General features: G+C 44.4%; 1 protein-coding gene across 1 annotated transcript in view; it reads right to left on the bottom strand.

Moving 5' to 3' along the window:
* Positions 1-16,009, bottom strand: part of mrc1a (mannose receptor, C type 1a) — a 206,245-nt gene that overhangs the window by 77,761 nt on the left and 112,475 nt on the right. The window contains exon 9 of the mRNA XM_078538411.1: positions 1,823-1,942. Coding sequence (XP_078394537.1) covers positions 1,823-1,942 — 120 coding nt within the window. The remainder of the gene's footprint in view (positions 1-1,822; positions 1,943-16,009) is intronic.

The raw sequence follows: 16,009 nt of genomic DNA on the forward strand, positions 1-16,009 counted from the left end.
GTCTGGAGTCACATGTAGGCCAGAGCAGGTAAGGATGGCAGATTTCCTTCCCTAAAGGACATTTGTGAACCAGATGGGTTTTTACAATTGTTTCATAGTCATCATCAGGCTTTTAATTCCAGATTTTTATTGAATTCAAATTTCACCATCTGCCACGGCGGGATCCAAATCTGGGTCCCCAGAGCATTACCCTGGGTCTCTGGGATACCAGTCCAATGACAATACCACTACGCCACCACCTTCCCGCTGATGCAAAAATGTATGAAGTTCTGAGTTATTCCCTAACGTTGAGAACATTAATCCCAACAAAGAAATACAGAAACAACATCAGAAAGGCCATAATTTTAAACAGTAATGAATCCAATTTTAAGCTTGCTTTATCATCAGTGTGATAAACATGTCAAGCTTTCTTGGTGACATATAAACTATTGTTTCTAAGGCACTTTTATTAGCAAAATGCTGAAAGATTATCCAGAAGTGTACTCTGCAGCACAGTGATTGCTGTAAATCTGCTAACACTTGGTGCATTAACCTTATAAGTGCTGCAGTCAGCAGTAAGCCTTCTATTAGATGCAGTGCTGTGAGGTAAGTTAGGTGAGATTAAAAGCTCAGGTGGTCCAGTAGGTTAAGAAAGTGAATAGGTGAGTTCACTTAGAAACCATGAAAGTGCCCAAGTTCCATTCCAGGCCTACCTTGTATTGACTGATTTCACCCAGGATAGTAACAAGGAAATTACAGCTGGCTTCAGAGTGCCTAGATTAGGACAAGGTTACCTACCCATTCCTGATCACTATACCAAAATCCCCACTGGAAATATGCATGCCTGGGCTGCATGAGGACACGAGATGAATAACTGACTGGCACTAATCAGCTGAGCTCAGATGAGAATGTTGGACTCTTGGTCAAGATAACAGAGGGTCAGCATTGCCTATGGAGCTCCAAACCACAGATGAATCAACAGCTTCAAGGGAAAAGGGGAGAGAACTGATAACAAATTAAATGGGGAGAAAAATGAAGTGGGAAAAAATATTTGTGATAGTGCTGCCTGTAAAGCACTGAGACTTGCCTAAAGCAGTATTTTTTGAATATCAGGGTCACTGAAGTCAGCATTCCACCAGCACAGATTACCATTTTTCACTAGCATTGCTGGGGGTGGGAGTAGGTGGGTGCAGAAGTGCCTGAGCAGATGCTTCATTTTGTGCTACTAAACCATGTAGGCCAAATGGTAGCCAACCCTATCTAGAGATACAGTGGGACATGACAACTGAGATTGGCAGGGGGAAAATCAAGCAGGGTTCCTGCTCCTCATCTTTATGCAATGTGCCCGGGTGGAGATGTGTGTGCACAAGGCTCAAGTAAAAGCTGAATGCATGGTGTCAAGCCACCCCACAGTAGAGTCTTGCTTTCTAAGAATGGTCACTGAAGCAAGTAACAGAAGGCTGGCAGTCTGAGGAACTATAACCAGTTTAAGGCTGAGAGAAGAGTTAAGGAAAGAAAAATGGAAGGACGAGAAAAATGGTGAAGATAGTTTGAGTTAAAATCTTTTGAGTATTTCATACTTCAACCCTGGCATGACTACTACAAAGGCTAAAAATCAGTTTCTAATATTCCTGTTGTCTGCCAATATATAAGATTATGGTGTAATATAAATTACATATTTCAGATCATCCACTTCATAAAACCATTACATTTTGCTTAATTAACTTACTTTCAAGGTAGACACTCTGTTAAACTAATGAAAGACAATTACAGAAGAGCTAACCAGACAGTGATTTAAAGTGGCATGAGCTTTGATTACTTAGCAGTAAATGCTTCTCATTACCTTCAGACATCCTTCTTCCACAGGAATCACCTCCTCCTGCCCTGGTTGTTTTGGAAATGGTTTGCGTTTGCAGATATATCCATACTGCTTTTCACACACATGATCTGCCCAATAGCCAATCTGAAAAACACAAACATTAATTTCTTCTTAAAATATGATTGCATCTGGATACACCCAATGCCTGCAGAGGTTCTTGTACAGATGCTGTTAGGTTTCAGAAACCTTCCTCATAAACACAGCATACAGCAAAATGCTTGACTGTCAACTTGAAATCACACACTGAATGTACTGCAAATCACCCACCTTCCCTCAGAATAATCAGCAATGTTAGTTTAAGCTATTTGAACTATTCAACTAATACATCATAACTATGTCCCAAACTGTTGATCTGCTTCCCATATACATAAATTTCTTTTAGTCCTAATATTGTCACGCTTTATACTGCCACAAAAAATTTTTTGCAAACTGTGAAGTATTGACATATTTATGTAGATTATACAAGGCAGATATTCAGAATTGGAGCTGCAATTTACCACCGGATTGTAGACTACCTAGTGTTCTGAGCTGGGTCTGGATTGTAGACTGCCTAGTGTTCTGAGCTGGGTCTGGATTTTAGAGTGCCTAGTGTTCTGACCTGGGTCTGGATTGTAGACTGCCTAGTGTTCTGAGCTGGGTCTGGATTGTAGAGTGCCTAGTGTTCTGACCTGGGTCTGGATTGTAGACTGCCTAGTGTTCTGAGCTGGGTCTGGATTGTAGAGTGCCTAGTGTTCTGAGCTGGGTCTGGATTGTAGAGTGCCTAGTGTTCTGAGCTGGGTCTGGATTGGAGACTGCCCAGTGTTCTGAGGTAGGTCTGGATTGTAGAGTGCCTAGTGTTCTGAGCTAGGTCTGGATTGTAGACTGCCTAGTGTTCTGAGCTGGGTCTGGATTGTAGACTGCCTAGTGTTCTGAGATGGGTCTAGGTTGTAAAGTGCCTAGTGTTCTGAGATGGGTCTAGGTTGTAAAGTGCCTAGTGTTCTGAGCTGGGTCTGGATTGTAGACTGCCTAGTGTTCTGAGCTGGGTCTGGATTGTAGACTGCCTAGTGTTCTGAGCTGGGTCTGGATTGTAGACTGCCTAGTGTTCTGAGATGGGTCTAGGTTGTAAAGTGCCTAGTGTTCTGAGATGGGTCTAGGTTGTAAAGTGCCTAGTGTTCTGAGCTGGGTCTGGATTGTAGACTGCCTAGTGTTCTGACCTGGGTCTGGATTGTAGACTGCCTAGTGTTCTGAGCTGGGTCTGGATTGTAGACTGCCTAGTGTTCTGAGCTGGGTCTGGATTGTAGGCTGCCTAGTGTTCTGAGCTGGGTCTGGATTGTAGACTGCCTAGTGTTCTGAGCTGGGTCTGGATTGTAGACTGCCTAGTGTTCTGAGCTGGGTCTGGATTGTAGGCTGCCTAGTGTTCTGAGCTGGGTCTGGATTGTAGACTGCCTAGTGTTCTGAGATGGGTCTGGATTGTAAAGTGCCTAGTGTTCTGAGTTGGGTCTGGATTGTAGACTGCCTAGTGTTCTGAGCTGGGTCTGGATTATAGACTGCCTAGTGTTCTGAGCTGGGTCTGGATTGTAGACTGCCTAGTGTTCTGAGCTGGGTCTGGATTGTAAAGTGCCTAGTGTTCTGAGATGGGTCTGGATTGTAAAGTGCCTAGTGTTCTGAGATGACCTTGGATTCTAGGCGTGGAACTTGGTTCTTAGACAGACTGTAGTCATGCTCTGGTATCTGCTTAATACTTGTTTATTAGTACTGTATCTAAGCAGGTTACAGAGTAGGCATGGTTCCAACCTCTCTCAAGAGAGAGAGAGAGTCTAATGCAGCACTGACTGATATCAGTAGTACATCATCATCTACATCACACATTAGCATATCCCATCTGTTAATCCTTTACACTACATCTAATACAAAGATAAAGAAGTACTTCTAAAGCTTGGACATTGCTGTCTACCATGGTCAGTGTGCAGTAGTGACAGAGCAGAGGGGTGCAAGAGGCGTGCAGAAACAAGATAATACAGCCATCTTGGATGAGTGTAATTTTGTCATCCATGATCTTTTTTATTTTAAAGAGTAGTTTTGGTATCAGTTTCAGCTGACGACACATAATGCATAATAAGGTGTGTGCACGTGTGTGTATGTATATGTGGTTTTGTTCTTGGTAAATGCTAAAGGGAAATGCTATCTGCAGGCATATATCACGTAGAAACATTGGCCTTGGGAGATAGTGATCAAGTTTCATTTTGAGGAAAAGAGATGTTAGATACTTTGATTTTCCTGTGACAAGATTCATTGATTGCAATGCCTTTTGCAGTCCTGTATATCCCCGGGTTAGTTTTCTTTTTATCTAACATGCCATGCCTATTTTACACAATAGCTAGACAAATTGTATGGAAAAGATTTTGCTGTTACAGCACACTAGCGTTAGCAGGGCCAGTTGCTCTAAGACACACTGTTCATGCCTTAACTTCCCAAAACATTGAATAGCATTTTGGAGGATCGATTACGCTGGGAGGTAAGTGTTCCTGCTGTCTGCATTATAACGTAAAAATGCTTTTATAATTCTGAACTGTAGGATTCCATCTACTTGATGGGACAATACAATATTCAGACAATACTGGCATTGGCATTTGTTTACTTTGGTGGAGACATTTTAGACCTTGCCCTTCAAATAAGAATGTAATCTTGGATCCTGAATGCCTGTAGCAGTAACGAAAGGTCTCTTGGGCTTGTACAAAGAGAGGGGAGTTCACCCAATATTCCAACAGCATTTGGCCTGGTCTCTCACACAGTTAGTGCTCACTATAAGAAGTGAGGGTTTATGGTGAAAACAGGATGATGGAGTACTACAGCACAGAAGGCCATTTGGCCCATCGTGTCTGTGCCAGCTCTTTGAGAGAACCATCTAATTACTCCCACTCCCCCAGGCTTCCCCTATATAATCTGCTTTCAGCATGCTTTCAGTTAGTGCATTCCAAATCATAACAACTTGTTGCATAAATTAAAATTCTCCTCATCTCTTTTTTTTGCCACTTATTTATTTCAATGTATTAGTAACTTATATTACATGATTTTTTAAATTCTTTACAAATATTATTTACCATTATTCACTATCTATCCTTCTTGCACTCTCGATCTTATATTTTTGGCACCCATCACCTCCCTCTCCACCCCTCGACATCCAGCCATTAATTATTAGTGTTGCAGTCCATCTTTGGGCCCACCTGCTCCCTCCTGGTGATTGGCTATGAGACCTCTTTTATTATCTGAATCTTTTAAAGATACATTTTTTCTGAACTTGTGCTGTCTCCTCTTGTGCATAGCTCCATCTCCTGTTGCTAATATGTATCTACATGTCATTAGATAAATAATTATCTTCTTTGTATAGATTGAGATCGTGTTGAAATGTATTTCAATCCTTCTCCTCCTTCTACATATCCCGTGCTGACTTTCAGTCATGTTCCTTCTAGGGCCTTCTAATGCTTCATTCTGATCTGTGACACAAGCTGCTTTTACCCTCACTCAATGATCCAGCAACCTCATACTGCAGGTTTTTCCTGTGGACCCAAGCCCATCTCCGCTGCCAACCTGAACCTGGTTGGCCCAAACCCCTGCATTCCTTATCCCACTCCACAGACTTTCTGATGTAAACTTTTAAACCTTACACTTTTCATAAGTTAGAGCCAGGAAATTATGGGGATATCAGTTTGACGTGACAGACAAATTGCTCGAAGGGGACCATTAGAGATACATCTAGAAGAGAAGGGATTGTTGGAGAACCTCAACATGGCTAAAAAGTGTCTTCAAGTTAGGCTTTGGTTAAGTTGCACATGGAATAATGTGATCAGTTTTGGTCACCTCAAATGGTAGGTAATATAGAAGCATTGAAACAAGCATTGAGAGTGGAACTTGGTGAAATTACAATCACTAAGGAAGCTGTACTGTGCAAACTGATGGAGCTGTGGGCTCACAGATCTCTGGCTCCTGATAGGCTTCATCCTAGGGTCTTAAAAGAGGTGGCTAATGAGGTAGTAGATGCGTTGGTGTTAATTTTCCAAAATTCACAAGATTCTGGAAGGGTTCCATCAGACTGGGAAGTAGCAAATATAACCTTTCTATTCAAGAATGGAGGGAGGAAGAAAACAGGAAACTATAGGCCAGTTAGCTTGACGTCTGTCATGGGCAGGGGATTAGAATTGATCATTAAGGTGGTTATAGCAGAGCACTTAGAAAAACTCAATGTAACCGAGAAGAGTCAACATGGTTTTGTGGAAGGGAAATCATGTTTAACCAATTTATTGGAGTTCTTTGAAGAAATAACAGTTGCTGTGAATAAAGGGGAGCATGTAGACGTACTTGGATTTCCAGAAGTCATTTGATAAGGTGCCACATCAAAGGTTATTATAGAAAATAAAAGGTCATGTTGTAGGCGGTAACATATTAGCATGGATAGAAGATTGGCTGGCAAAAACAGAGAGTATGCATAAATGGGTCTTTTTCTGATTGGCAGGATGTGACGAGTGGAGTCCTGCAGGGGTCTGTGCTGGGGCCTCAACCGTTTACAATTTATATCAATGACTTAGATGAGGGGAGCAAAGGTATGGAACTAAATTTGTAGAAGATACAAAGATAGGTCGAAAACAATGTTGAGAAGAGGACATAAGGAGGTTGCAGACGGATATAGATAGGTTGAGTGAGTAGGCAAAGAACTTGCAGATGGAATATAATGTGGGAAAATGTGAAGTTATCCACTGTGGCAGAAAGAATAAAAAGCAGAGTATCACTTAAACAAGAATGACTGTAGAAAGCCGAAGTGCAGAGGCATCTAGATGTTCTAGTGCATGAGTCACAAGAAGTTAGCATACTGGTACAGCAATATATTCAATGGACCCACCTCCAGGCTAATGGAATGCTATCCTTTCAAAATGGAACGTAAAAATCAGGAGGGTATGCTTCAGTTTTACAGGACATTGGAGAGACCACATCACGAATACCGTGTGCAGTTTTGGTTTCCTTATTTAAGGCAGGATGTAGATGCATTGGAGGCAGTTCAGAGAAGGTTTACCAGATTAATACTTGGAATGAGCGAGTTGTCTTATGAGGAAAGGTTGGACAGACTGGGCTTGTATCCATTGGAGTTTTGAAGAGTGAGCACTGACTTGATTGAAGTATATAAGATCCTGAATGGTCTCAACAAGGTGGCCGTTGAAAGGATGTTTCCTCATTATTTTTCTTTTATTCATTCATGAAATGTGTGCTTCGCTGGCTGGGCCAGCATTTATTGCCCAACCCTAGCTGCCCTTGAGAAGGCAGTGCTGAGCTGCCTTCTTGAACCGCTGCAGTCCATGTGGTGTAGGTACACCCACAGTGCTGTTAGGAAGGGAGTTCCAGGATTTTGACCCAGCGACAGTGAAGGAACGGCAATATATTACCAAGTCAGGATGGTGAGTGACTTGGAGGGGAACTTCCAGGTGGTGGTGTACCCATTTATCTGCTGCCCTTGCCCTTCTAGATGGTAGTGGTCATGGGTTTAGAAGGTGGTGTCGAAGGAGCCTTGGTGAGTTCCTGCAGTGCATCTTGTAGATGGTACACACTGCTGCTACTGTGCGTCAGTGGTGGAGGGAGTGAATATGTGGATGTGGTGCCAATCAAGTGGGCTGCTTTGTCCTGGATGGTGTCAAGCTTCTTGAGTGTTGTTGAAGCTGCACTCATCCCGGCAAGCGGGGAATATTCCATCACACTCCTGACTTGTGCCTTGTAGATGGTGGACAGGCTTTGGGGAGTCAGGAGGTGAGTTACTCGTCGCAGGATTCCTAGCCTCTGACCTGCTTTTGTAGCCACAGTATTTACATGGCTAGTCCAGGTCAATTTCTGGTCAATGGTGACCACCCAGGATGTTGATAGTGGGGGATTCAGTGATGGTAATGCCATTGAACATCAAGTGGCGATGGTTGTTTTCTCTCTTGTTGCAGATGGTCATTGCCTGACACTTGTGTGGTGTGAACGTTACTTGCCACGTATCAGCCCAAGCCTGAATCTTGTCCAGGACTCACTGCATTTGGACATGGACTGCTTCAGTATCTGAGGAGTCGCAAATGGTGCTGAACATTGCACAATCATCAGCGAACATCCCCACTTCTGATCTTATGATGGAAGGGAGGTCATTGATGAAGCAGCTGAAGATAGTTGGGCCGAGGACACTACCCTGAGGAACTCCTGCTGTAATGTCCTGGAGCTGAGATGACTGACCTCCAATGACCACAACCATCTTCCTATGTGCTAGGTATGACTCCAACCAGTGGAGAGTTTTCCCCCTGATTCTCATTGACTCCAGTTTTGCTATGGTTCCCTGATGCCACACTCTGTCAAATGCTGCCTTGATGTCAAGGGCAGTCACTCTCTCCTCACCTCGGGAGCTCAGCTCTTTTGTCTATGATTGAACCAAGACTGTAATGAAGTCAGGAGCTGAGTAGCCCTGGCGCAACCCAAACTGAGTGCCAATGAGCAGGTTATTGCTAAGCAAGTGCTGCTCAATAGCACTATTGATGACCCCTTCCATTACTTTACTAATGATCAAAAGTAGGCTGATGGGGCAGTAACGGGACACCCTGGTCCTCCATCACCCCCTACACCTCAAACCCCTCCCACGGCACCTTCCCATACAACCGCAGAAGGTGCAACACCTGCCCCTTTACTTCCCCTCTCCTCACCGTCCAAGGGCCCAAACACTCCTTTCAAGTGAAGCAGCATTTCACTTGCACTTCCCTCAATTTAGTCTACTGCATTCGTTGCTCCCAATGTGGTTTCCTCTACATTGGAGAGACCAAACGCAGACTGGGTGACCGCTTTGCAGAACACCTTCGGTCTGTCCGCAAGCATTACCCAGAACTCCCTGTCGCTTGCCATTTCAACACTCCACCCTGCTCTCATGCCCACATGTCTGTCCTTGGCCTGCTGCATTGTTCCAGTGAAGCTCAACGCAAACTGGAGGAACAGCACCTCATCTTCCAACTGGGCACTTTACAGCCTTCCGGACTGAATATTGAATTCAACAATTTTAGATCATGAACTCGCTCTTCCATCCCGACCCCCTTTCCGATCCCCCCCTTTTTTTTTCCCAATAATTTATATAGATTTTTCTTTTCCCACCTATTTCCATTATTTTTAAATGTATTTCCATCCATTGTTTTATCTCTACTTTTTAGCCTATTTCAATTCCTTCACCCCACCCCACCCCCACTAGAGCTATCTGTACCTTACTTGTCCTGCTTTCTACCCTTAATTAGCACATTCCTTCGATAATATCACCACCTTCGACACCTCTTTGTCCTTTTGTCTATGACATCTTTTGGCTATCTCCATCTATCACTGGCCCTCTATCCAGCTCTACCTGTCCCACCCCGCCTTAAACCAGCTTATATTTCACCTCTTTTCTATTTTTACTTAGTTCTGTTGAAGGGTCATACGGACTCGAAACATTAACTGTGTTTCTCTCCGCAGATGCTGCCAGACCTGCTGAGTTTTTCCAGGTATTTTTATTTTTGTTTCAGTAATTGACTGAGTTGGATGAGTCCAGCTTTTTGTGAACAGGACATATCTGGACAATTTTCCACAAAGCTGGGTGGATACCAGTGTTGTAGCTGTACTAGAACAGCTTTACTAGGGGCGCAGCAATTCCTGGAGCACAAGTCGTCAGTACTATTGCCAGAATGTTGTCAGGGCCCATAGCCTTTGCAGTATCCAGTGCCTTCAACCATTTCTTGATATCACATGGACTGAAAGGAATTGGCTGAAGACTGGCATCTGTGTTGTTGGGGACCTCCGGAGGAGGCCGAGATGGATCATCCACTTGGCACTTCTGGCTGAAGATTGTAGCAAATGCTTCAGCCTTATCTTTGGCACTGATGTGCCAGGCTCTTCCATCATTGAGGATGAGGAATATTTGTGGAGCCTCCTCCTCCACTGAGTTGTTTAATTGTCCACCACCATTCAAGACTGGATGTGACAGGGCTGCAGAGATTAGATCTGAAACATTGGTTGTGGGATCACTAAGCTTTGTCTATCACTTGCTGCTTATGTTGTTTGGCATGCAAGTAGTCCTGTGTCATGGCTTCATCAGATTGACATCTCATTTTTAAGTATGCCTGATGCTGCTCCTGGCATGCCTTCCTGCACTCTTCATTGAACCAGGGATGATCCCCTGGCTTGATGGTGATGGTAGAGTGGGGGATATGCTGGGCCATGAGGTTACAGATTGTGGTTGAGTACAATTCTGCTGCTGCTGATGGCCCACAGCGCCTCATGGATGCCCAGTCTTGAGTTCCCAGAACTGTTTGAAATCTATCCCATTTAGCAGGGTTATACTGCCACACAACACGATGGACGGTATCCTCAATGTGAAGGCGGGACTTCATCTCCACACCGATTGTGCAGTGGTCACTCCTACTGTTACTGTCATGGACAGATGCATCTGTGGCAGGTAGGTTGGTGAGGATGAGGTCAAGTACATTTTTCCCTCTTGTTGGTTCCTTCACCATCTGCCGCAGACCCAGTCTAGCAGCTATGTCATTTAGAACTCGGCCAGCTCAGTCAGTAATGGTGCTACTGAGCCACTCTTGGTGATTGACATTGAAGTCCCCCCACCCAGAGTACATTCTGCGCTCTTACTACCCTCAGTGCTTCCTCCAAGTGGTGTTCAACATGGAGGAGCACTGATTCATCAGCTGAGCGAGGGCGGTACATGGTAATCAGCAGGCGGTTTCCTTGCCCATGTTTGACCTGATGCCATGAGACATCACGGGATCTGGAGTCAATGTTGGGGACTCCCCGGGCAACTCCATTCCGACTGTATACCACTGTACCACCACCTCTTCTGGGTCTGTCTTGCCGGTGGGACAGGACATTCCCAGGGATGGTGATGGCGGTGAGTCCAGAACTAAGGTGTACTGTTTCAAAATTAGGGGTTGCCCTTTTAGGACAGAGATGAGGAGAATTTTTTTTCTCTCAGAGGGTCTTGCAACTTTGGAACTCTCTGCCTCAGAAGCTGGAGGAGGCGGGCCCACTGAATATTTTTCAGACGGAGGTAGATGACCCCCTTGCCTAACAAGAATCTAAGGGTTATCAGGGGTAGATGGGGATGTGTAATTCAAAACAGAAACAGATCAGCCATGATCTTATTGAATGGTGGAGGAGCCAAATGGCTTACCTCTGCTCCTATTTCGTATGTTTGTAGGTAAATAAGCATTGAGAGATTTGCAAAAGAGATCACAGAGAGAACAACTTATTATAATTAGTTAAAGTTGTCAATAGAGCAAAGGTTAACAATTCACTTCACTTGTCAAAACAGATTCCCTGCTGAACAAATGCTCCTATTGGTCTGGGCTCTCAGCCAAGCAGGCATAATTAGGACAGGCGGAAACCCAGAGTTAGTCAAGAGTTGGCATAGGAAGGATGTGATTGCACTGGAGAGGGTGCAGAGGAGACTAACCAGGATGCTGCCTGGGCTGGAGGGTCTGAACTATGAGGAAAAAGATTGGTTAGGCTGGGGTTGTTTTCCTTGGAGCAACCAAGGTTGAGAGGGGACCTGATAGAGGTGTATAAGATTATGAGAGGCATAAATAGGGTGGATAGGAAAGCCCTTTTTCCATTAGTAGAGGGGTCAATAACTAGGGGTCATAGATTTAAGGTAAGCGGTAGAAGGCTAAGAGGGGAGTTGAGGAAAAATGTTTTCACCCAGAGGGTGGTGGGAGTCATGAACTCACTGCCTAAAAGGATGGTTGAGGCAGAAACTCTTGTAACATTTAAGTAGTATTTAGATATTCACTTGCCTTGCTATAGCCTCCAGGGCTGTGGGCTAAGCACTGCAAAATGGGATTAGTGTAGTCAGATCTTTGTTGACCGGCGTGGACACGATGGGCCGAATGGCCTCCTCCTGTGCTGTAGACGTCTGAGTCTATGAGTTGATATGGAGTGTTTGAGGGGCCATGGGGAGTGGATGGGGGCATTAGTTGGCATTGAGTTAGCCTAGAGGGTATGAGAGGCCATGTGTTGTGGGTGGTGGGGAGCGAGGTGGAGTGTGGCCAACATAATGATATATAGAAGGTAGTCCCCTGGAGCTTGTTTGGTCACCATTGAGAGTCAGAGAAACTTTCCGGACATGTCTTAGATTTCCTAAATTCCTCTAAGTTTTTTATTCTTTTTCTTGGTTTTCCCAAGAAGCTTCTGAAGCTGGCAGGTGGAGTACCCGTGGGATAGCATAGGGTGGTGGCAGGGGGTGGGATGGTGTCATGAATTCAGGTAAAATATCTTCAAGTAAAAACACGGGCCTGGATTTTCAATTGCCTGCGGGGTTTGAACAGAAACGAGTATGCTTTGAAAATAGCACTCCCAATGTGTGTGTCAGTGCCCCACTGCCTCCAGGACATGCTCAAATTTTCAAAGTGAGGGTGGGGACAGCAGAGTCAGGAACCCACCTGCCTCCAGTTAATAACTTGTTTAGCGCCTTGAGGAGTTTATTAATAGGTCGGGGAGGGCAAGATGGCGATTTTCAATTTGTAAATCACTGAATCCGAACAGTCTGGTACACCTTAGTGCACAGCTGTCAGATTCAATGTGGGGAGCAATTAAGGGCTATTTTAAGCTGAAAATTTTGGAAAGTAGAGGATTTTGCTCCGGATCATGTGCAGTATCTTTTCAGTTGCCCACTTTTGTATGTGGTGAGGCAGCTGGTCCTTTGGGGTGCTGTCTGGTCTCTCCTGTGAGGCAGTGGCAGGCCCCATCATGGCTGCCATCTGTCTTTGCTGCTCATGCTCTGCAGGCAAGTCACTCATCATGCTAAGATTCAGCATCACTAACTGGGCACAGTACTCAAGTCCGGCCCAATTATGGCATTTACATTTGAAGATTGTGTCGCGAGAGTGATGTAGATGCGGCACGTTTGTGGGACGTAGAAATTATCTGGACCTCAGTTTCCTGGCCTTGAATTGAAAATCAAACACATGGTATGAGCCAAGCTATTGGATTGTCATAAAAATCCAACCGGTTCCCTGATATCCTTTAGGAAGGAAACTTACCATATAAACCTGGTCTGGTCTATATGACTCCAGTCCCACTCAATTGCCCAATATAAAGCGTCATATTTCCAGGTCACATTGCCACAGTTTATAACTGCATATAACACATATTTTCAACTGAGAAACAATTATGATGTTACACTAAATTAAATGTTACAACTGTACACTTCAAAGTAGGTTAAACTAAATGTGTGTATGAATGGAGCAGGTTCGTCCATCTGCCGAGTCGGAGAATTTCAAATGGAAATTAATATTGAGAAATATAAAATATAAAGTGTGATTACTAACTTGAGTAAAACTGATAATTAAGAGGTGTATCTCTCATCTCTTAAAAATTTTAATTTATCTTCAACAAGCATCTTGCTTTAACACTGTGGGATGAATTTTATGTGGAGATGGTGGCCCAGCCCACTGGCAGTCACTGCTTGAGGCTGTGGCTTCCACTCACATGAGGGACGACGTCCTGCCTCCAAGAGCTGCCAACCAATCAGACGGCCGGCTGTTCATAAATCCCAGCAGCGCCACTGGGAGTGCTGGCCATTGCTGAGACTGCAGTCGGTCCCCAATCGGGTATCGTTGGAGGATAGATTGGAAGGTAAGTGCAGGCCCCAGTGCGGGATTGGGATGGAGGCAGTGATCAGGAAGCCCAAACAGTAGAGCCTGCAGCCAGGGTGCCAGAGTTTAATTGGCCACTGAAGGGTCTCAGTTGGTCCAACGGCAAAATAGGCTGCCCAGCAGAGGTGGGTATGCGACGGCATTCCATCTGATTTTAGACAATATTCCCGCCACCACACCAGCCTTCCAGCCCACTCTCAGAGGAGATACAAAATTCCAGCCTGTGTTTCACATGGAGACCATCTAATGCTCTCCTTCTGGGCTACAATACTATGTAGCTTATGGAAGAGGTGCCTATGGCCTCAAATATTTGTTGACTACAATCTTGACAGTTGTTAGAAACATAGAAAATAGGAGCAGGACTAGGCCATTCGGCCCTTCGAGCCTGCTCCGCCATTCATTATAATCATGGCTGATCATCCAACTCAATAGCCTGCTCCTGCTTTCTCCCCATATCCTTTGATCCCTTTCACCCCAAGAATTATATCTAACTCCTTCTTGAAAACATACAATGTTTTGGCCTCAACTACTTTCTGTGGTAGCGAATTCCACAGGCTAACCACTCTCTGGGTGAAGAAATTTCTCCTCATCTCAGTCCTAAATGGTCTACCCCATATCCTCAGACTGTGACCCCTGGTTCTGGACTCTCCTACCATCGGGAACATCCTTCCTGCATCTACCCTGTCTAGTACTGTTAGAGTTTTATAGGTGTCTATGAGATCCCCCACCATTCTTCTGAACTCCAGCGAATATAATCCTAACCGACTCAATCTCTCCTCAAATGTCAGTCCCGCCATCCCAGGAATCAGTCTGGTAAACCTTCTCTGCACTCCCTCTGTAGCAAGAACATCCTGCCTTAGATAAGGAGACCAAAACTGCACACAATATTCCAGGTGTGGTCTCACCAAGGCCCTGTACAATTGCAGCAAGACATCCCTGTTCCTGTACTCAAATCCTCTGGCTATGAAGGCCAACATACCATTTGCCTTCTTTACCACCTGCTGCACCTGCATGCTTACCTTCAGCGACTGGTGTACGAGGTCACCCAGGTCTCGTTGCACATTCCCCTCTCTCAATTTATAGCCATTCAGATAATAATCTATCTTCCTGCTTTTGCTACCAAAGTGCATAACCTCACATTTATCCACATTATACTGCATCTGCCCACTCACTCAGCTTGTCCAAATCATACTGAAGCATCTCTGCATCCTCCTCACAGCTAACCTTCATACCCAGCTTTGTGTCATCATCAAATTTGGAGATATTATATTTAGTTCCTTCATCTAAATTATTAATATATATTGTGAATAGCTAGGGTCCCAGCACTGATCCCTGCGGTACCCCACTAGTCACTGCCTGCCATTTGGAAAAAGACCAGTTTATTCCTACTCTTTGTTTCCTGTCTGCCAACCAGTTTTCTATCCATCTCAATACACTACCCGCAATCCCATGTGCTTTAATTTTACACGCTAATCTCTTATGTGGGACTTTGTCAAAAGCCTTCTGAAAGTCCAAATAAATCACATCCACTGGCTCCTCCTCATCAACTCTACTAGTTACACCCTCGGAAATTTCCAGTAGATTTATCAAGCATGATTTCCCTTTCATAAATCCATGCTGACTCTGTCCGATTCTGCCACTGTTTTCCAAGTGCTAGGCTATTAAATCCTTTACAATGGACTCTAGAATTTTCCCCATTACCGACGTCAGGCTGAATGGTCTATAATTCCCTGTTTTCTCTCCGCCTCCCTTTTTAAATAGTGGGGTTACATTAGCTACCCTCCAATCTGTACGAACTGTTCCAGAGTCTATAAAATCTCGGAAGATGACCACCAATGCATCCATTATTTCTAGGGCCACCTCCTTAAGTACTCTGGGATGTAGGTTATCAGGCCCTGGGGATTTATTGGCCTTCAATCCCATCAATTTCCCCAACACCATTTCCCTACTAATACTGATTTCTTTCAGTTCCTCCCTCTCACTAAACCCTGTGTTCCCCAACATTTCTGGTATGTTATTTATGTCCTCCTTTGTGAAGACAGAACCAAAGTATGTACTTAGTTGGTCAGCCATTTCTTTGTTCCCCATTATAAATTCCCCTGTTTCTGACTGCAAGGGACCTACATTTGTCTTCACCAATCTTTTTCTCTTCACATACCTATAGAAACTTTTACAGTCAGTTTTTATGTTCCCTGCAAGCTTACTCTCGTACTCTATTTTCCCCTCCTTAATCAATCCTTTGGTCCTCCTTTGCTGAATTGTTGTCCTTATCATAGCTTTTAGGCAAACAGGAGAGCACCTAATTTGCATTCTGCCAGTGCATTGTAGACCCATCTCCATAACCCGGCTGCCTCATGTTCCCAGTGTTCTATCAGCTCTCTGTGTAAGGAGGCCAATCACGACTTTTAAACAGCCCTCTCCAGTCTTGGGGCTTTAGGCTACATCTTTGGCCTAGACCTTTCCCCTAAAGACTCACTTCTGCTTG

Source organism: Cetorhinus maximus, chromosome 3, assembly GCF_964194155.1.
Source record: "Cetorhinus maximus chromosome 3, sCetMax3.hap1.1, whole genome shotgun sequence".
Taxonomy (NCBI): domain Eukaryota; kingdom Metazoa; phylum Chordata; class Chondrichthyes; order Lamniformes; family Cetorhinidae; genus Cetorhinus; species Cetorhinus maximus.